General features: G+C 38.3%; 1 protein-coding gene across 5 annotated transcripts in view; it reads right to left on the bottom strand.

Moving 5' to 3' along the window:
- Positions 1-18,036, bottom strand: part of LOC135254801 (TGF-beta-activated kinase 1 and MAP3K7-binding protein 2-like) — a 35,813-nt gene extending 17,777 nt beyond the window's left edge. For 2 of the 5 annotated variants that reach the window (XR_010329968.1, XM_064335346.1), the window contains exons 1-2: positions 17,355-18,035; positions 3,640-3,824 (exon numbers count right to left, since the gene is read on the bottom strand). Coding sequence is in view for 4 of the 5 variants with exons in the window: in XM_064335346.1 (XP_064191416.1) it covers positions 3,640-3,738 (99 nt within the window). In the remaining variant the exon portion in view is untranslated. Of the gene's footprint in view, positions 1-2,879; positions 2,980-3,639; positions 3,825-17,354 lie in introns of those variants that run through there. The other 3 variants (XM_064335319.1, XM_064335335.1, XM_064335326.1) reach the window with 3 other exon arrangements.
- Positions 18,037-23,264: the final 5,228 nt, after the last annotated feature.

Raw genomic sequence — 23,264 nt, 5'->3', positions numbered from 1 at the left:
TGGGACTAAATATTGAATAAATATAAAAGCTTACGGTTTTACGTGTAGAGATGTCCCTTTTGAGACTGCGTGGTCATATATTGTCTTGGACAATCCGTTTGGGAAATATAGGCGCATCTGTGACGCCTGGGTATCTTCCAAAATAGCTGTGCGTAACACCACACCTGTTGTTTACGGCGTCGTCGCCCTTTTTAGTACAGTCTGACTTTATTTACAATTCATTTATTCAGTAGGCGAGAGTATAAGCTTTCTAACGATGTATAACATGTCTAATTCTGCTTTTGGAATAGCGTTTTATAGGTCAGCGTAACAGAAAATATTCTTAGCATCATATTCACTTACGCATTCACCCTGTTAGCAGACAAATACGATGCACCTAACGAAACGTGTTCAAGGATATTTCGTAATTTCTTGGAAAATACTATTATTATTGAGGACTTCTGAACATAGCTAAGCCATATGTTTGCTGATAGACCTAGCTGACATCGTTTTCTGGAGCAAAACAGAAGCGAATAGAACAATATCATTTGATACTGTCTCTGTCTCTATCTACTGAACATAGAGGAGATTTCATCATTGCTATGTAAGTATTACCGTTCAAAATATTTCGGTTATATACGTTATTTTTTAAATTGAGTATCTTTAAATAGGTTAGTGGTGTTATATAATGTAAATATTTCACACTGTAATGTAAGCGTTAGACGGAAGTGTAATAGTTTTTGTGAAGCATGCAACAGTGATGACGTCAGAGCTGGAACATTGCCAAAACGTGGTGGACGGGTGAAAATTGTTTTCATGTTGTCTCATCCCCATACAAGAAAACATACGAGAGTACAGAGTATAGAAATACACACAAGTTCATTATTACACATTTAGGTACTGTACCGCATTGGGTGACAATGTTTTTGCATTATTTTTTAATCTGATAGCAATGTTTCATCTTAAACCCTCATAAGGGGCTCATTTATATGCTTTATAATGGACAAAAAACATTTTATTCAATTTTGGAGAGATTTTGGATATGTTTCTGGACACCTAGCTATTTTAGACCACTGTACTGACTGAAAGCTTGTAATTCCCATTTGAAAATTATGCAACAGTGATTTTCTTGAGTCAAAACTGTTGATTTGTAGTGAAATACATGGATATGTTATGATTTACAGCAATGCATAATTTAGACATTTTGGATAGATTTGGAGATGCTGGGTACACTGCTTAGTTTTTGCTTCATACATCTATAGTAGTTCTACATATCCACCCTTAGATTTTATGAACTTGTGGTCAAGAAGTTTTTGACCTAGCACATGTATAGTTTAACCTGCATATATTCAATCTCGCAGTATTTCATTGCAAACTTAAAGTGCAAATTTATTTTGGATTTTTTGTCAAAACAATTGCATTTGTGGCACTTTATTTCTTCCAAAATTATGAATATAAACTAATCTGTTAGTATTGTAAATTGTACAAATGTCTTGCTTCATTTAAGCCATTTTTCAAGTCTCTGTGGTGTTCACGTCTGGAGTTATAAAGCTTTAAATAGGGTACCCCCTAAATGGGCAAGGATTGGCAAAATTTGGCTTGTGCCTTAAGAGGTTAAGAACTGTGCCATGGGTGAGTGGTTAGGAAGTAGTTTGTAGTGGCAGCAGTGCTGGTAACCTGGAATAAGCTTTGAATTGTAAGGTGGTCATCAAATGTAGTTACTGGTGAACTGAGTAGAGCGCTGGTTAGAAATGAGTTAGGCACTGGGTGCAAGTATCTCTATGTGGAAGTGACACTAGTCGTCTGGGCAGATTTTGGACAGCAAGTGTGGCGCAAGGATGTTATGCTCACCAGTGATAACTCATATTTTCTCCGTTACAGTAACCAGCCATTTATAAATTGCCATCTTTTTTGGAACATCCCAAAGAAACGTAACACTGTGCTTCTAGCTTCACCAGGAGAATAGATCATGGTTTCACATGCTAGAACTTTTTAAATCAGAACTGGAGGGTTACCATGTTTTGATCCATATCATTATCATTATTACATTTTATTTCACATGTTGCATTAAATAATGTATTTCTGTCCCATTGAACAGTTAGGGTTAGGGTTAGGGTTATCTTATCTTATTATCTTGTCTTATTTCTCATCTGAGCAGGGCTGGCTGAGTAACTGCGTGAGTTGGGTGCCAATAGGACTCGTTCCAGTGACGTCACCACAACAAAGCCCGGCACTACGGTGCAAAAAACTATAAATTAAACAGCTGAGTTGTTGATGGTGAAGTCATAGCCCATACGGCCATCTGAAGTACAACTGTATTTTGATGATTATCATTAAAGTAATTACAAGTCAGATGGCTAGTTTAAGTGATTTATTCAGGTTGGTACACAAGTCGGTAAGATAATGATACCGCAGCAACCCTTGGTTCGATATGGTTTAGTACATTCTGATTCCCCCCTGCAATAAGTCATCCCAAGGTTAAATAGTTTCTTGTTTTGGTAGGAGCTGTTTGAAATAGCTGGCATTTGTTATACAGATGGTTGTCTGTTTGCTTGCTCTCTTTTTTTATTGTCCCTATCTGAGTTCTCTTGTCATGATGTTATGCATTTTAAACAAAGAACAGAATTTAACTTGCAAACTAAACCAGTTAGCTACAATAGCAGCATCCACCCAGCACATTGGTTAGCTGTTTTATGTTGTTCAGTATTGTTTTACGGTTCTTTTAATTGAGTCAACTTATTCACCCCCATGTCTTCCATCTAGCCATTATCTTCACCCGCTTATTCCTGGTCAGGGTTTGTAAGGGGTGTTGGAGCCTACTCTAGCGTGTATTGGTTGAGAGGCAGAAATGCACCCTGGACAAGTCGCCAATCTTTTGCAGGGCCACACCATTCACTCACATGCTCACGTCTGTGGGGGGGAGCCAGGGTACCCAGGGGAGGCCCACGCGGAGAGCATGCAGGCTCCACACTGAGGGGCCCAGGCTGGGATTTGAACATGCTGTGAGGCGACAGTGAAACCCACCCCCATGTCTTCTTGTGGCTAATTACAGTTACCTATTTTGTCACAGTGAGAATCCTAATGAGAGCTACAATCAATCATTAAAAGCAACCCGGCTGAAAACATCCAGCTAAAACCAGCTGGGATTCTAAGCTGGTTGTCAGATGGTTTAATCTGTGTTTTCAACACTTCTAGCTGGTCATAGTTAGTCTGCGGCTGGTCAAAGCTGCTCAAAGCTGGTTAAGCAGGTAGAGTAAGCTGGCAGTCAATTGGAGGACTAGATGCAGCGAGTAACAGTGTTGAACCTGGAATGTGGCTGAAGACTTGAAGAGGTTAAAGCTACAAGCCAACATTAGCCAAATATTCTTTTTCAAAGTATGATTGTCTGGTTTATTTTCTGTTAATGTGGATTGAACGACCACTGCCAGGTATCAACGGCCTGTATTATGGTAGCCTGTGCTATATACTCATGGCTGCTAGGGCAGAGATAGTCACTTCTTTCAATCTTTTTATGCAAAACAGGTGTTGGGTAGTCTTGCTTTTGGCTGGGGGGAATCTGTAAAAAAGTGTTTTAATTGAACTATTAAAGGAAGATTGCCTCTCTATACCAAGAAAAGGGAGGATTTTTCCTTCACAACCTAAGAGCATGTTGGCACTTACCTGCAGTAAGCACTGCACAACACCCTTTGGCACTTCCAGTGATTTCCGTTGCAGGTCCTGCAAAACCTGAATATCGCCCTGTTGGCCACCGTGGGCCATGTGTCTGCCCTGGGCTCAGATGCAATTGCTCCACCCTGACTGTACCCTCAGTGAGGGCATGGCTATCCTCACAGCCTGAAACTCTCCTGCAAGAAACAACCAGGGGAACATTCAACAGGCACATAGAATGGGACAATAACAAACAACTACATTTATTGCAAGGGAAATATACACATGCTTATTAAGTCCAACTAAAGTCTTTCCCTGGGTTTTATGTTCTCGAAGAACAAATGCAAGCGCACTTGGACATCCACGTCTGTCTGCAAAAATGCACTTAAACATTTCTCAAAATCCATGTTTTGCTGAAAGAATTTAAAATAAAACATTGACTTTTGCCCAGCAGGTTACCTCCACAGTACAAATACCTTTGTATGCCACCTAGGCCTATGTGTAGAAATTTGAAGGGTTCCACCCAAAACAATCCTATTTCACTCACAATGCCCAAGATGATCGCAGAACCTGCCTGTTTCCTTTTGCAACCAAAAAATTAATGTTCCGCAGAGGATAGCTAAATCATTGCACTCGTTTTGTGCAGGCACATACTCTTACAATTGGCACGGAGAGATCACTTTCTGTTCTAATTAAAACAAACTGCTCTTTAAGAAAGAGGCCCATGTTAAACTTTGATACTAATAGAGCATACTGGATCAAACACCAAAACTTGACTCCATGCATGCCAGAAGCACTGTGATCTGAAAATTCAGGTGTCAATTTAGTTGAGAGAGGAATTGCAATGTGTCTGTTTTGATTTACACACCAGCACAGATGTAATATTCTGAGTGAATAATCAGCTGAAAAACAGATTGATGGGGTTTGCAATAACATAGTATAAATTGTATAAACAGTATAAATAAACATCCACATGAATTTGGAGAAAAATTCAACTTAAGTCAGATTTTCCTGAAACTTTACACACAGAAACGTCCTATGAAAGAATGAAAATTTAACATATTTGATATTTTGGTCACTTAATTTGTGAGAAACTTTAAAGACCCTGTGCAGTCAAAATCATTATTTTGAAATACTTATATTATGACCAAAGACTACTTACACATTAATTTTAGAAGTATTTCATACATTTTAAATTAAATTTTGTTCCCTAAAAACTATACAATGCTCGACATTTCCACCTGGTGGAGTATTTGGTATTGGTGGTTTTGAGACCAAATTTGTGACATCATGTTTCTAATTTGCATTGACCAATGTGTGGTGGCCAAAACACTCACACAGTATGAATATTTATGTAGTGTGTGCTCCAAAGTTTTCAGGATTCATCGCAGGTCAGCCAACGTGGTTGAATGGAATGGCCTGCCAACAGCCCAGACCTCAACCCAATTGAACACCTGTGGGATCAGCTCGGGCGTGCTGTACCTGCTAGCGTGACCAACGCAACCACGTTGGCTGGCAACGAATCCTGTTTGAGGAATGGAATGCCATCCCAGAGCAGAAAGGGAAAAGAAAAGGGAGGCTGCACAGGGTCTTTAAGTAGACATTTTAGAGTATTTTGGCCCTACAAATGCATCATTTAAGACCCTGTAAACCATACACAGTACTCATGACATTGTGGTATTGCTAGTTATATTAAGAAGTTCTAAATTATGAGGGCAACTGTGACTGCATACTATTTTGTGAATTACTCATTTTGATGACTGCAATCCATATTTTAAAATAACCATTTTTGATTTAGCTCATCTTTTGATATGTTGTTACAGAAAATACTGTATGAACTGGATTTCAGGTTTCCTCTTCACCGTCTGACAAAAGTAACCTGAGTGGGTGCAAACTGCAATACTGTCTGAAGACGTCACAATAAATAAAAGGGAACTAATTAGATATGTGGAAACTGCTGCTAGGCACAACAATTACTATTTATGGCTTCTCTCTCTTACCTTGCGAGTCCTCTAAATGCCAGTTTTGGAACACCTATTATCAACTGAGTTTGGGTAGGGGGGTGTATAAACCACCTCAAACACTAACATATTTATTTCATATTTATTCGAGGTACCTTCTGTTCTTCAACAGAAGACAAAGCATACTACCATTGCACCACAGGCATGGTGCACCACCATGTCAGCTATCATCCATACGATACCAATAAGGTTCTAAAACGGAATACCAAAAATGGCGACACACATGGCATGCAGGTGTAAAGCTTGTGTTAATATTATTTGTTACATATTACAATGTCAAAAATTATTTGTGCTAGGGAGACTATGTACGGCGCTATTTCAGGACCATAGTCAATATTTGCTTTAGTGGCCTGAAACGTTAACTGAAGCAACACTGGCCATACACTCACCCCTGATATAGCTCCCACCTTTACATCAACCTTTAATAGGTCAAATGTATAAGGGCTGCAGGGGATTCATACAGTTAAGGCACCGTTCTGTTGAGCCCCACAATCTCAGCCTGAATCCGGACCGTGGCAGTGTCAACTATGCCCAACAGTCCCATTAGTCTGTATGCCAAGCAAATAGTGAAGGAGGGCTGCCAGAATGAATTTGACAATTTGAAAATAATTTAAATGACAATTCAAATGTCAACAAGATCAGGTTAAAACCTAGTATATGGCTGGACCTAACACACGTGATCCAGCGACCAATGGTGTAACTTCACTACTCACTCAGTCACTCAGTCAGTCACAGACATTCGCGTTTGTAGGACTGGCTCTGCTGTTGTGGTCCAGCCAAAAATATGTTACATTTAAATTTCAAAATTTGCATTAGAAAGCACAAGCAAAAGTTTTCATTTATTCATTCTGAAAACCTTTTCTTCTGATGTTCACATCCCTCACCATTCTAGCATAATCTCATTGGTGCGATACATTTTTTTTCCCTTTAATAGCTACTTGTTTACTCCCACACTAAAGTGCTCTTTCCAATATGCATAGATATTTAAAAGCAATGTGATTCTTCATCATGTTTCTATGTAAAGCATCTTTGTAAAAGTTCTCTGAAAAAAATGGTACATAAAATAAATTGAATTGAATTGTGGCAACTTAATGATTGTGGACCTGGGCGGAAATATTTTTAAAAGCTTACTTTGACTGTACCAAGATGTTTTTCAAACAAAACAAATGTTTAAAAGATAAGGATACACAGTATTCATGTTTTTGTACTGCTGATATCCTACAGTTCCCTCCACAAGTAATGGAATCCCAATGAAGGTGCTGTCACAGTTTATACGTTGTATTGATTTAAACTTGATTTTCAGGAATGTGAGTGATGGGCCTGTGCCCAATAGAGTATTAAGAGGATATCACAAAATGGTTCCCTGATTAGTGGCCAGACATATACATGCAGGGCTCGACATTAACACTTGTCCAAGACAAGCAAACTTTATGATGTGAGAAGTGGAATGGCTTTTGCAGTTGTCCGATCTGACAAATAAAAGCAACAAAAAATCTGTAATGTATGAGCAAATCTAAGTCTGTTTCTCAGTTGTGTCTGCTTGCTCCCAAGGCACAAGTTAGAGAATACTGAACTATGTGTGTGTTGTGGCTGTCATCAGCAAGCGAGGCGAGACTTGTCTCATTTACCTCAGATGCACTCCTCTAAACAACACTAACTCTGGAACAGCAATTATCGACCGGGTTTGAGGGGGGGACACGTGGGTCAATGACAAATAAAGCTTCTAAAAAGTTATTTTTAAAAAGTCTTTTCAAAATGGATGTAATGCATATTTTTGAGTCTGGAACAATGTGTTTAAACAAGTCTCATTTGTTAAATAACATTTCAAAGTGTTTAAATTCATTTTTTGACTGTATTTTTAATTTCACCACTCAAAAAAAAAAAAAAAAATATTCCTACTATTTATTCTAAGTGAAATATTTGGCAAGTATCCCTTAGAGTGTCTACAGTGCCTAACACATTACTATTTTGTGGTTGTATTTTGTATTTACAATAATTTAAGATTACTGTATTCTAGTGGCCAGGTATTTGGTATATTTAGCATCCGATTTTACATTTAAAAACAGAAAAATAATTATACAAATATACAAATGAATGCATTCAATACAATAGCTATTCACGTCATAGTTATCAACCATTTGTTCACTTTAACCTATTATTTATTGGTTTAAATTATATTTTACCTGGTCGCACCACCTGACGATTATCAGTTGTGCCACCTGACAACATTAGTAATGACAGGAAATATGCTGAATAATTGCATTTTTATTTCAAATACAAAAAAGTGTTTTAGTCAACAGTTTCTATTGAAGTAAAAGCAGTAAATTGATCAAAAACAGGATACATCACATGAGATCACATATCGTATAGCAACTGGAATAGGCTACAGTGCAATAGATTGATTAGATACACTGTAATGGATTGTGACTGAACAACAACAAAGTCATGTTTTAGTTTGATACACTTAAAGAAACATCAGCTTAAGTCCACTGAAAAATTTAATTTCAAATATCCAAATGCAATTCAACAAAAGTATTCCAATATTTTAAAACATTAAATGCATAGTGGTGCTGCCAGCGAGTTTAAGGGACAAGGCATTAGAGGGAGTTCATGATTTGGCAGGACACCAAGGTCAAATCAGAACTCTCCACCTAACAAGACAACGGTTCTTCTGGACTAACATGGAGAGAGATGTGAAGGAGTACGTTTGGTGCTGTGTACTTGCCAAGACTCCAGAGCCTTCAGCACGAGCCCCATTGGAAAGCATAAAGACCTCAGCTCCTATGGAGCGCGTCTGCATCGACTTCTGGTCAGCAGAGGACAAGAACAAGAGCTCTGTTGATGTGCCCATGCCTTCCCGTGGAGGAACTAGACTGCTAAGCAGATTTCCAGAAAGCTGTGGGACTGTTTTCTGCATATACGGTTTCCCTGAGTGTATTCACTCTACTACTTGGAAGGCAGCTATGCTCACCACTATACCACCAATATAGGTGGCATCTAAAATTATTTAAAATCATAATCATGAAAAAGGTCTGAAAGTGTATAACATCTTTAACTTAAAACTAATAAACATTTTAGAAATTTAATAGATAATCTTAGAGCTTTAAATAACATTATTCATTTCATATAGTAACATTCCTGGTTGCACCACCTGACTTTTGCAACTAATTTCAAATTAAACAGGCCTCTACTTGGATGCCTGTCTTAGCTTTTGCCTTTGCTATCAAGTTCATACATATAATTTTTAAATAGAATAAAGAGTTTTATGATAAAACAACATTTTCCTAGTTTTACATTGGTTGTACCACCTGACATGGAAGGTGTACCAGCCTACCTACGAGTTGAAAGTAGTTATTTTTATCAATATTTGAGAGAGATCTACAAACCTTTTCACTCAGCCATAAAGGTCACTTGGGGTCCTCTTGATGATGCAATATACTGTTTACTGTTATTACCTCTTCACTTCACAGTAAAAGTCCCATGTTTACGGTTGTGCCACCCTGACATTTGAAAACATACAAATTGCTGGACAAAAGTTTTTCAATGATCTCAACAGCTTTAAAACTACTGGTATTTGTAAAATGTGGTTTATTTGAAAGGTTTCAAACATAAAATCATGCCGGAGTATTTTAGTTTGAATTTATTATCATTAAAATACCATTTTTAATAGTTTTCTTAGTCTGTTCATTTGCACGGACGGTTGCGCCGCCTGACATTTTGGGGGTTTGAGATGCCAAAACATTAAAGAATATATATTATTTGAATGTACTGAAAATGTATTCAAACTAAATAGATTTTATAGAATAAAGTGATACATGTCATGAATTGATTAAATTATTTTAAAAGGAAATAATGCACTCGGACACAAAAATATGCATGTCATGTCATTGACCATGTATCAACCACCTCAAGCACTAACAAATTTATTTCATATCTATTCCGAGAGGACTGAACGCGTTACCTATTAAAATATCCAAATGAAAAAAAATTAACTTGATACATTTTGTTATATTTATACTGCCTCATTTACTATATTAACTTTCAGACTTGAAACACACTTGGAATTCCTTAATCGTGACGGTGATATTGCTTCACGGTTCCCAACCTAACTTTCCAAAGGGCTGTTTTGCCTTCTGCAACATGGGTTAAAACTATGACTATGTATGGATTGCTAAAAATGCCCATAGGGATCACATTACTCATATTAATCTTAAATACACAAAGGGCACTTCTACAATATGATCTCAAGAAAAGTTCCAGTAATGATCGATCCATTATAATGCTGAAATGCAATTAATGCAACAATGCAATTATTGTCTTTTTTAATGTCTATTAATTGTTCGACCCATTCTATTAAGGTGGATGAGAAGAAACAACAAGCTAAGTGTCATCACACAGAATTGTCATGTAGGTATATATGTGTAGTCACCTTAAGGTGTTTCCACAAGGCACAGATGAAGATGTGTAACAAAATATATTGATGTGTAGACCAGATCACTGACCTATTTCTTTAGCTAAAATACCATTGAGCTAAAATACCATGGAGTGGAATGCAAGCTTCCTTTATGACTTAAGATTGGCTTCACTTGCAGCAAATTAGAGAAAAAGAAAAACCATATTAGTCAGTCTGCTGTTATTTTGTATTTTGTATATATTATTGTATTCATTAAATTGCAATAATTGTAAAAGTGGATGTGTAAAGTGTTTTTTTTAAATAAAACAACATTTTCAATTTTGGACAAGAAAGTTCAGCTATTGGACAAGTCAAAAATCAGTGCCACTTGCCGAAAGGACAAGTGGCCCAAAATGTTACTGTCAAGCCCTGTACATGTATTTGGATGGAAAATCTAGCATATACACATAGCCATAAATGCAACAGTCTAACATTTTCTGTATTATGTAGCTGAGAAAAAGATGTTGTATCCCTCCCTGTCACACTGCTTTCCATAATAACAAAGCATACTTCTGTTGCCAAAATACGTGCAAATGTTTTGATGACGTAGGCCGTGAAAGGGTCTATATGTCTTGAAATGTATTTAAGTTTTTCACTGAAAACTGAGGGTATAATATTAACTCTTGAACTTAATGAATCCACACAAATGCTACCTTAATGTATTTAAATTATTTTTATACATTCACTGAATATAAATAAAATAATGCTTGCACCACCCTTTTTGTCCCTGGTGCTACCTGTACCTTGTAACAATAATTTGGGTACTTTCCAATTTCCAATGTATGCATGTTTACATAAACCATTACTGCATATTTAGGATATTTTCATGGAATTATGTCCAATTACATTGTATAATGACCTAGAAAAATATGTTAAAAGTCAGAAGATGCCTCATCAATCTTCTGATATCTGATTCAGGGTTTCCCCCAGAAAAGTTGTTAGGCCCGGTGGCAAGTATCTTTTGACAGGGCCCAGCGGCCCGGCGGCCCGGCGGCCAAGTGTCTTTTTTGATGGGGTCCCGGCGCGGGCCAGCGACAGACTGATGGCAGCATTAAGGTAGGGCCCTATAGTTGCTGTGATAACAGAATCACGGACAGAATCACGGAATTGAGAATTTAAAAAGCTATAAAACAGATTCCATAGGGCCCTACATTAAGTCAGTGCTAAAAGCTGACCGGAGATTTGAAAATATGACTACGTAATGTGAATGTTGTTATAAATAAGTCATTTATTCAACACACATTTTTTAAAAATCAACAACTATTTACAGCATAGCAGAGTCTTACAAAGAATCTGACAACAATGTACAGTCTTGGAATGCTGGGCACATTTCAACAACAACAAAAGAAATTAAATTAAATTAAAATAAATAATATCAAGGTTTTTGCACTCTACAAAAAACTTCTATTCAAGTCCTGATTGGCTACTGAATCTTACAACAAGCCTTGGAATGCTGGGCACATTTAAACATTTAAAAAACTGTCTAAGGTTTTTTTGGCTTTTACAGTACCTTTCCTCCTTGACATTATCGCTAAATGGCACAAAGTAGGCAGGCTATCTGTGTTACTGGCTGTTTGGCTAGCTAACCAAGTTAGCTACATGACCATGAAACAAGTCAGGCCAACCGTGAAAACTGCCTGACTTGTTTAGCTACATTTTGGACAGATGTGGCTCCTCAGTAAATCTATTGTTGTTTCCATAGCAGCACTTGAGACACAAGCAATATCGAAAAAATCGTGAAATTGCTTCTTATCGTGAAGAGTGCCTGACCCTTAACCGTAACGTTTTTTCTCCAAAGATGGTATTTCTAGATATAGCCTAATTTTGCCGCTGTGTTAATACATTTCTATGGTTGCCGGTCAGGCACTCTTCACCATAAGAAGAAATTTTAGGATTTTTCCGATATTACTTGTGTCGAAAGTACTGCGATGGAAACAACGATGGATTTACTCTGTAGCCACATCTGTCCAAAACGTAAACAAGTCAGGCAGTTTTCACGGTCGGGAAAAATTTTATGACAACGTTGTCGTGCACATCAATGTCATCAAGCTAACGTTATTAATAAACAAGTGAAGTTGTTATTTCTATGGCGATTAATAAGTCATGTAATGTTACAATATATCGAACGTTAAATTCATGCTACTATTTTAACGTTACTTACACACTGCTTAATTTAATATAAAAAGAATGTACTTACCGACAAGATGGAGTGATAATTTCTAAATAAGAAATGGTGGCATGCTAGGTAACGTTAGCTTGTGATAGTTGGAAGCATCAAGTATTGAACGTCACTCTACGCACAATGAGGGTAAAGAACACTGATCTCAGACCTACTTTCCTACAGTGCGTTCACATTTTAACCAACAGATGTCGCTGGTGAGCTTCTTAACCGAGCCGCCCCACTGTAACTGTAGTTTTAAAAACATCTTAAAAATACATAAAATTTATTTATTTATTTTTTTTAAATTCCCCGATGCTTAGGCCTGGCGGGGGGTCAACTTAGGCCCGGCGGGCCGCCGGGCTTGCAATACACTGGCGGAAATTAGCACACATGATCGATGGCATTCTCCAACTGCTCCTCTAGGTGGCTTGAAAAAACACTCAGGACGATTTCAATGAACGACAAAACCATTTTTTGTTTTGTTTTACATTAGATACTAAATACAGCGCCGTGAAAGAGTACTTGCACCCTTCCTGATTTCCGCTATTACTGTGTATTTGTCACACACTAAATAGTTTCACATCTTAAGGCAAAATGTATTATTAGATAAAGGGAACCTGAGTCAACACAAAACACATTAAAAATTATATTTAATTAATTTAATGAAAAAAAGTTTTCAAACACCCACTGTATCTAATTTAAAAATCCAATGCAGCTCACTTTTTTTTTTAAATACCGTGCATGCCCCCACCTGTTTGGATCTGTACTCTGAGCGTAGCCTAAGTGCACTGATGTTATGTTGAGTCTTTCTCAAGTGGATTTTCAGGACCACTACATTCAACAGGACAGTAGTTTCTGCTAACATAGTAAGGTATCACACAATAACTAACAAGCTGAGGGCCCATTCTATATCCAGTAGTTAGGAGAGATAAGTTAAAGGGACCTAAACTGCCATGCATTTCCACTTCATTCACATTCATCATCTTACAATAAGCTGAAATGTGTTTAGCGGCCAAAATCTAGGCCTACTTTGTATTTGAAGCATTCTGTTTGGACATGCAAACAAAAAAATAATTGAAATATTTTTTCAGATTAGTTTATTAGATTTGTTTATTTTCATAATTTAGATGTAAATGCAGTGCCACAGATGCAAAAAAAAAAAAAATCAAGGCGAACATGCAAAAACGTTGTTCCCCTTTAGTTTGTAATTACTCTGCTTACTCTACAGGGTTGGAGTCCTGATCGATGTGGTCACTTCTGGCACTACGATCCTTACTTCACTCTAGTGTTTCTTTTGCACCTCTACATCATGAACCAATGCACTTGTTGTACGTCGCTCTGGATAAGAGCGTCTGCTAAATGCCTGTAATGTAATGTAATGTAATGTAATGAAATACTGAGTCACAAATGTAAAACAGGTAAAACTATAAGTTTACTGAATCACAAACTCCTGGACCACAACTGTGCAAAATCTGAGAACTAATATGCAGAACTACTAAAGACCTATGGAGCAAAATATAAGCAGTGTTTCCAGGTGTCCCTTAGTGTCTCCAAATTTATCCAAAATGGCTAAATTGTGCATAGCTGTAAATCATAAAACAATCACATATTTCGCTACTGAAACTTTGCATCCTCTTCAAGTGGGACTTACTCTCTTGTCATGAGTATAGAGGGATGATACCTAGGGGTCCAAAAACCTATCCAAAAGCCCTCCAAAAATGAATGCTTTTTTTGTCCATTATAAAGTTATGATAGATTCTAATATTAGAATATGACAAAATAACATAATGCAAAATAACACACTTTGGTACACACACCTAAATATATAATCATAAACTCCTGCACTTCAATAAAACACCACTTTTTTCTGCACTCTACAGTATGTAATTTGTTCTTGCATGCGTGGAAATGGCATTTTTCTGTAGTGTGTTTCACAAATGTTGCTATTTATAACCAGTCAAAGGGAAATGTTACATTCATCCACACACTGCAAAAGGCCCCTTGTACTAAATTTATGTCCTATATTACTATATTTACCAAATGTTACATGTAGTGGTTTAGGGTTCCATTTGATGCAATTGCCTCTACGACAGCGGTTCTGCTAGCTAGATACTGCTGGCTAAGTACGTCAGCAAGATGTTATTTGTTACATTACATTACAGGCATTTGGCAGACGCTCTTATCCAGAGCGACGTACAACAAAGTGTATAACCATAACCAGGAACAAGTATGTTGAAAACCCTAGAGAGAAGTACTGGTCCAAGTGCAGGGAACAACCGCATAGTTCAACTTGGACCCTGAAGGTTAAACTGATTAACACTAACACAAACAAGAACAGCAACAACGCAGTCAATGCAATAATACAAGCAGTAGTTAAGGCAGGTGCATTAACTAAGTCACCTACGAAACAGCTACCTAGTTACAACCCTAAGCTTACAGTCATTTAAGAGATTACAGGGAGGTAGGGAAGGATTGGGAGAGGTGCAGCCTGAAGAGGTGATACTTCATTGTGGGATGTAGCCTAACTTCACCAAGGACTTAATCATTCAAAAAGTGTGATAATTAGCAAGCTAACTAGTTAAATATAAGTTGTAACTAGCAAACTGCAGACTGATATCAGTACTGGTTATCCTTTTACAGCATCATACTCAAGTGTTGCAAGGAACACTTCTCCTCAAGAGAAGGTATAGCCTATGCCTTAGTCACACTGAGAAGTTCTCAAGATTAATAATACTTTCCAAAAAATTGAAGGAAGACAACAATTACTCCTCATGCATGCGTGCCTTTTCCAGACAACGCTGTGGCTGAAAGCGTAAAGCTGTGAAGATGCAACCAAACTTTTGTTAAGCTTGGTCCTAAATCGTCGTTCCAAAAGTCCCATGTAACATGTCATACATCGTTGCAAAGCTTATATTATCCTGTTGGATAAAAGAATTGTCGATCAAACCAGAATGAACACGGAAGGGCCACAACTGCGTAACCAGCATGTGTGGTTTTACCCACAGCTATCTCAGAATGTACACAGGGGTTGCAAATAAGTATGCAATTTAACTGATATCACTATTTAGTGAGCAGCATTTTTCAGGTTATTTCAGGCTTTATCTTGTTGCTATATTAGAATATTAAATTTTAGTGATCAAAGAATATTTTCAATTGTCCAATTTGTCATGCTGGGTCAGGATAGTTGCAGATTAAACTGGGTGGGGGCGTGATTGTTAAATGGCCGAACTATGCGACAGTAGTGCCACTGAAACATATTTGGCACAGATGTAGTGTATTGTGTAATAATAAAGTTACAGCATTTAGTTTGTTGTGCCCACTCATAGAATGATTGCAGGAGCAATGAATGTCTGAGTTGAGCAATCTCTATGGATGTCAGCGTCCTGGCCACTGGTGGGCTTTCACAAAAGCGTTAAGCATGATTCTCGAAATTTACTGGAACCAATAACTACATTTTGTGCAAAACTTATGGTCCAATCAGGTTTCTCCTTTGTAATTCCTAACCAGTAAGTACACCAGGGAATATACATCTGAAATTCTCATCAGATCTCAAAATATAAATATAACCAAATATAACCCATATTCTCACAAGATTCAAGATCACACATTTTGTCTACTCCCTTGGAGGTGATGTCGCTAAACTCGCTACTATGCAAAACTACAAAAGCATCAATGCAGTGGTAATAGGTGCAGTGCCACTACCTCTATACACCTAGGAAAGTCACTATTAAAATGTTGTTAATGTAGTTGGTATGTATGCCCATATAGAAATTGTACTTTGTTTTTTGTTAGCACATCTTTACTGGCCAGTCTGTAAATATTGTTCAGCAGGCCGTGCACTACTACTTAATACTAATCAGGTGGATGCCCTCTTGCCCATATTGCTAGGAGCGCTGGATAAGAGCATCTACTAAATAAATGTAATGTAGCGAGCCAGTGTTAGCTGTCTAGTAACTTAGTACTAGACAGCCATAATATTTTCTTTTCTTTTTTGTCTTATTGCAACCACTTAATTGAACAAGACTGGCTCAAAACAACAAACCAAGGAACAGGATCCATGCTGTTAACACAGCTAGCAAGCTTTTTCAATTAAAAAGCTCTGTTATTCTTAGTTGATAATGCAGAACATCACAAGTCAACTCATGACAGGAACAAGATGCACATAGCCAACAAGCGTTGCAGTTTTAACATGCGTTACCTCTTCTAATGCAGTTGTTTGCAATATAGTACAATAAGCAGAATGTGAACATTGTTTTTTTATTCTTCATGGTATGTATCACTATTTCTGACATAATGTGGTTTAAGACCGTAAATAATCCCTCTAAACACGAAACGCACCTAATTTAGAGCAATACCAGCTTGTTAAAATTTCGGAATTGCAACTGTGGTAGGAACACAAACCAGCGTACTAAGGAGTCCCTCAGTACTGAGGTTGTGAATTACAGGTCTAAGTTACTGTAATGACTGCTTGACAAAAATAATACTCTTGCGGTACGATCCTTACATTATGCAATAGCGAAAAGTTGTGTTTTCGGTCTTCAATAATTTACATCCATGCCAAATTAGTGTAAGACATGTCACAACACTATTGCAGGTAGCTTCAAATGCAGACCACTATTTAACATCAGTGGTGTTAACCGATCTCCAAGTCAGACTTTTAATATTACGGAACAGACTAACCTTAGATAGTTTAAGTAACTTCTGTCAAGTTAACAGCTGGTTAACTAGCTATAGAATGTTCAAGTTCTAGACTTATTCATCTTGCCAGCTAGGGAATTTAACTATGTAATCTAGCTAGCTACCAAATATTAAATAGATACAGGATGAGAATATAAACCTAGCAGGTACCTATAGTACACCAAGCTAATTTCGATCTGTTGATGTGGGTCATTATAGCAGCACCAAGTGAACTGATGTTAACTGGCTAACTTGCTAGCTAGATAACAAACTTATTCCAGTTGACAACCAACGTCGCTATCTAAAATTTGGGGTCAAGCATCTCAAGCACACTTCTCTTTCCAAGCAAATGTTAGCTAGTTGACTGAGCATTTACCACAACTCCCGCACCTGGGCCTATCCAAAACATTCTTACCGTTTGACCTGCCTCTCCACGGGCCACCTTCAACACTCAATACACCGTAACTTCATCTCCACAGGGTCGGGGATGGGCCGGGGATGTGACGGGAAAACGAGAAGAAACTTCGCATAAGGGGAATGAACAGCACCGTCCACGGTGTGCTTCTGTGGTTTGTTAGAGGAGTGGGTTACGCGTGCTACATCATAGCCCCCATCTCTCCCCGCTATTTCAGAAACTGACAGATCTTCCAATTTTACCAGTCACAACTATTTTAATTTCAAGTTTAAGATAAGATAAGCAATGAAACAGTTAGCAAGCTAGTAACCGTGAAATAATATGGCGGCGACCCTAGCAAGCGTCTGTCGCGAGACTGGACCACAGGGAAAAGTTGGCAGAACGTTTGAAATTTCACCCAACAAAATGTTTTTAAAATCCACCATCTTTCAGGATAATATGCACTAGCCCACCTCGAAATTCCACCGAAAACTCCATTACACCACAGTATCGTGGGTGATCACACAATTACGTTCGTGATTTACTTGTTGACAGAACTGGCTAAATTTTAAGATAAATTACCTCCACTAGGGGAGACCGAGTACATGTGCAGAAGGAGTTAAAATGTAAAACGCGAAATATCAAATTTAAGTCACAAGCTTTAACTCTCATATTAGCTTTGCATATGTGGAGTAGGCTATCATCCGTAGTATCATTTTTGTCTTTCTTACCCAGTTTTGTTTTTGGACAGATTCTTATGCTCACATGACCATAAAATTGAACTTCGATACTTATGATTCGTAATCTGTCCACATCTTGCCTGACGTGTTAGCTTTTGTGAAATCGGGACAAATTGATATCTGTTCACAACAACAACAGCAATAATAATAATAATAATAATAATAATAATTCATACAGTGCAATATAACAAGCTTTGTAGAGCTACATTTTAAATGACAACATTTTTTACAGCCTGAAAATTAAAATATGGTGTGTATTTATAGGATACTTGCAACTTTTTACTTTTACTCTAGGAAATGTATTGTGGAGCATAGAGCAATGCTATTTTAATTAGACTACTACGTATAGCTTAGAGTTTTAAATGGGTGTTACAACTGTCCCATGGCACTGTAACAACCGTCTCTGACACAAGGACAATTGCATACAAATGCTGTCTTTACACATTAATTGTGGAATATATGAACTATTAACATAAGTTTTTCACTCAAAGTTGGTTGGCAAACAGATGTAAGAACATGTTGAAAAATAAGATGTTTACCATCAATAGTTTTTGTGTGGTAATACAAAAAGCATGTTACAATCTTCCTTGGTCTCCCCTATGTTACAGCATCAAGTTGGAAAGGGTGTTTCGCTATAGCTGTGTAACCTACTAATATTAATGTGTACATTCTCTAATTGTGTTATTTTGAGGGTGCTCTCTAATTTGTGATTGTGTCACTGTTGTGCCTCTGTCCCTCTTGCTCTGTCTCTGTTTTCTGTGTCTTCTCCCTTTCTTTCCATATCTCTGTTCTTCCTCTCTCTGGTTTCTATCTCTCCGTGTTCTTCTCCCTTGCACCTGCAGATGTCGCCTTGTCCAGCCCTAAGCCTGTCATCACCTGCATTGACTCCACCTGTGTTAATCAGTCATTGTGCTCACCTGTGTCTTTAATTGTGCTAGCCCTCTGTGTATTTAAGCCCTGCTTCCCAGTCACTCTTTACTGGATTGTACTGTTATGTTCTCTGCTGCTTGTGGTTTGTGGTCCTCTGCATGTGATCCTAAGCAAGTATTTTTTGAGTTTTGGATTTGTTGTTCCCTGTTTGCTCCTTGTTTTAAGTAAAGTGTCTTAGTGTTTGAAACCTACTTCTGGCCTCCTGTTTTACTCTGCATTTGGGTCCTACCACACAACATCCCTCACAGATTGTGAGCCAGCAGTACTTGGCTGGCTGAAACAAACTCAGTTCACTAAGCAATTTAGCTAGCTATGTTCAATGACATTTTATACAAGATAGATAGCTCCAGGTGACTTGATAAAATTTTTGGGTGAACTGCCCCTTTAAATCAACAGTGTCACCCAATGGTATAGGCAGTATATTGATTGGATCGCATCTAGACCAATGACTCAATTTAAACCAAACACAAGATTTTTGTAATAAGCTAGGTATGAATGGGGTTTTGAATGAGAAATGTTCAAACGAGAAGCAAGTACCTTCAAACTGCAGCTGTCAGCATGGATAGTTGCTTCTCCCACACAACATTAAACGGGTGACATAGCTCAGGAGGTAAGAGCGGTTGTCTGGCAGTCGGAGGGTTGCCGGTTCGATCCCCCACCCTGGGCATGTCGAAGAGTCCCTGAGCAAGACACCTAACCCCTAATTGCTCCCAATGAGCTGATTGGTACCTTGCATGGCAGCCTTTCACCGTTGGTGTGTGTGCGTGAATGAAAGGCATCAATTGTAAAGCGCTTTGGATAAAAGCGCTATATAAATGCAGTCCATTTACCATTACACCAAATTATTTTGGCTGCACCGCAACAGCAGGGCCAGTCCTACAAACGAGAAAGTCAGTCAGTCACAGACAGACTGACTGAGTGAGTGATAAAGTTACAGCGCGCATGTCTGTGACATTGGCCAGTTCGGTACAGCCATATACTAGGTTTTGACCTGATCTTGTTTAGTGATGCAAGTTACAAAAGTGAATTAATTTACGTAAAATAGAAGTGAGATGAAAATAATTAATATGCCTTGTGCTGTAGTTTACTTTGCTTATTTAGTCTCATCCATAAAAGTGATGTGATGCTATGCCTAATAATGGAAGGCACCATTGTATTAGGAAATGTTCCTCCAGCTGAACATCACAGGGTCTTCTGTTTTAAGGAGGCAGCTGGTTATTAACACAGGTTTCCAAAGTTCCATACCAAACATAAAAAAGTTGTTTGATGTCACCTTTTTGTTTGTTATTGGTGAAGAAATGCTTCCCATTTCAATTAAGAAAACAGATTTAGCTGAATTGAGTATTGTCTTTGATCACTTTTTTGAAACATTGGATGAGATTCCCAAGCCCTCAGAGCAGATATTAAATTAGAATAAATCGGTAATACATGATGGCTCTCTAGTGGTCTGTCATGGCACCCCTATTCAATCTACAATCAAATATTTGGGTATTAAAATAACTAGACCAGAAAGAAATTTGGGTAAATAAAAAGAAGGACCAGAAAGAAATTGAAAGCCTGATTTCTTGATACAGAAACATTTCTATTTTTGGTCATGTTTTCTTAACAAAAATGGAAAATTTGGCAAGATGCAACTATCCAGCCTAATCATTGGCTATTTCCAATGAAACCATCGAAATAATCACTTTTCTTCAACTTTAATCAGCTTTACACTAAATTCAATTTCTCACCACATAACATTCCAATCAGGAACATCAAAAGCCAGCATACACAGGGTGGCCCTAGGACCAAGTTTGGGAACCACTGCACTAGAGGAAAGGTCGCAGGGTGACAAAATGTGCACAGAAAATTTCAAGGCAATCTGGCTATTACTTTTCCAGATACTGTACTTTTGGAAATGTAGTGTATGTGGACACCCCTTATAATTAGAGGTTTTGGCTATTTCAGCCACACCCATTGCTAATGGGTGCATAAAATCAAGCACACAGCCATACATATAATCTCCATTGACAACATTGACATTGGGTCATGCTGAAGAGCTCAGTAACTTTCAATGTAGCACTCTCATAGGATTTCACCTTTCCAACAAGTCAGTTTGTCAAATGTACGCCCTGTTAGGGCTGCCCCAGTCAACTGTAAGTGCTGTTATTGTGAAGTGGAAATGTAGCAAGGTAGGAACATATGAAAAGGAATAGGAAGGAGATCATCGCATTCTGAAGTATGTAGCATGTAAAAATCATCTGTCCTCAGTTGCCAAACTCACAAGAGTTCCAAACTACATCTGAAAACAACTTCAGCACTAAAACTGTTCCTGACGAGTTCCATGAAAAGGGTTTCCATAGCCAAGCAGCCATACACAAGCCTAAAATCACTATGTGCAATGCCAAGCATTGGTTGGAGAGGTGGAAAGCATACTGCCGTTGGACTCTGAAGCAGTGAAAATGCGTTCTCTGGAGGGATGAATCACGCTTCACTATCTGGAAGTCTGCAGGACAAATCTGGGTTCTGCAGTATGCGTAGTGTCAACTGTACTGGAGTGCATAATGCCAACTGTAAAGTTTGGTAGAGGAGAAATAATGGTCTTGCGGCTGTTTTTCATGGTTTGAGCTAGGCCCGTCAGTTCCAGTGCAGGGAAATCTTAATGCTCCAGCATACAATGACATTCTAGAGAATTGTGCGCTTCCAACTTTGTGGCAACAGTTTGGGAAGGCCCTTTTCTGTTTCGTGCACAAAGCAAGGTTCATAAAGAAATGGTCTGCTGGGTTTGGTGGGGAAAAAATTGACTGGCCTAAACAAAGCCCTCATTGCTACCCCATCAAACACCTTGGGATGGAAATGGAATGTTGACTGTGAGCCAGGCCTTATGCCCAACATCAGTGCCCAACCTCAATAATGCTCTTTTGGCTGAATGGAAACAAATTCCCACAGCCATGTTCTAAAATTTGCTGGAAAGCCTTCCCAGAAGAGTGGAGGCTGTTACAGCAGCAATGGGGGTTCAGCTCCACATTAATGCCTATGGATTTGGAATGAGACGTTCAAGGAGTACACTTGGTGTGATGTTCAGGTGTCCACAGACATACTTTTGGAAATTTAGTGCGTCACAGATGGACAGACACACGTACGGACGGATGTTGATACATGACCTCTTTGGTGGAGGAAAGAAAACAATGATACAGAGTTTTGTCTTTGTGTCAGGGTGTAGTGGGGGGTTAGGACCCAAAAGCAGAGAAATATTCAAAAAACCAAAAGGGGAAAATCCAAACTGAGAATTACTTTTAATAAGAACACAAGACAAAGAACAAAAACAGCCACGCAGGGCAAGTCTCAAAACTGGACTAAGTAAGAGTTCTTGAAATGCAAAACAAGGAAGATCCAGAAAAACATACACAAGCAAAAACAGAACACGGGCAGGGAGGAAAACACTCAAACACAAAAACACTTGAGTCACGAACCGAAACAATCCAATATGCACACAAGAAACCGACAACCGACAACCGACAACCGACAACCGACAACCGACAACCGACAACCGACAACCGACAACCGACAACCGACAACCGACAACCGACAACCGACAACCGACAACCGACAACCGACAACCGACAACCGACAACCCAACAGGATCCAGCACCTGAGTCCAGGAGACGGAAACTTAAATAGACAGACACTAACGAGACACAGGAGGGCACCATGAACAATCAGGCCACAGAGAGGGAAGGGAAAACGAGACAACCAGCAAACAATAATTAGACAATTGAAAAAAATCAAACAATTAAACAGGGGGGAGCAGGACACAAAACAGAAGTGCCGCCATCTGGCGGCCCAACAAGGAAACACAGACACTTTGTTTCAAAACTCACATTAAACTCAGCCACATTTTGTCAAAGGCTTTAAAGTAGGCTACTTTCAACAATGTGCTGTCGAAGTTTGTCACAAGCTGACAAAATGAAACAATGGCTAATAGAAAAATACAAATGTTTAATGCTTCACAATTGTGTTAACAAAGTGATAAGTTGGGTTTAAAATGTGTTTATTTCATCAGTTCACATGAATGAAAAAAGGCCAACTTGAAATACTACTGAATGAATTGATGAATAAATGAGTGAATGAATCTTTAGTGAACTGAATCAAATGAATTGAGTCCCTGAAATGAATTGAAATGCCCACAACTGATTATAAGCTTGATTGTATGATTGAAAAATTGAAAGATCTCGGATGATCTCATTGAATTGGATATTATTCATGCAACTCTGCTTGTTGC

The sequence above is a fragment of the Anguilla rostrata genome, chromosome 1 (genome assembly GCF_018555375.3).
Source record: "Anguilla rostrata isolate EN2019 chromosome 1, ASM1855537v3, whole genome shotgun sequence".
Taxonomy (NCBI): Eukaryota; Metazoa; Chordata; class Actinopteri; order Anguilliformes; family Anguillidae; genus Anguilla; species Anguilla rostrata.
Note: the sequence above shows the minus strand (reverse complement) of the source record. Positions and strands in the feature narration are given on the sequence as shown.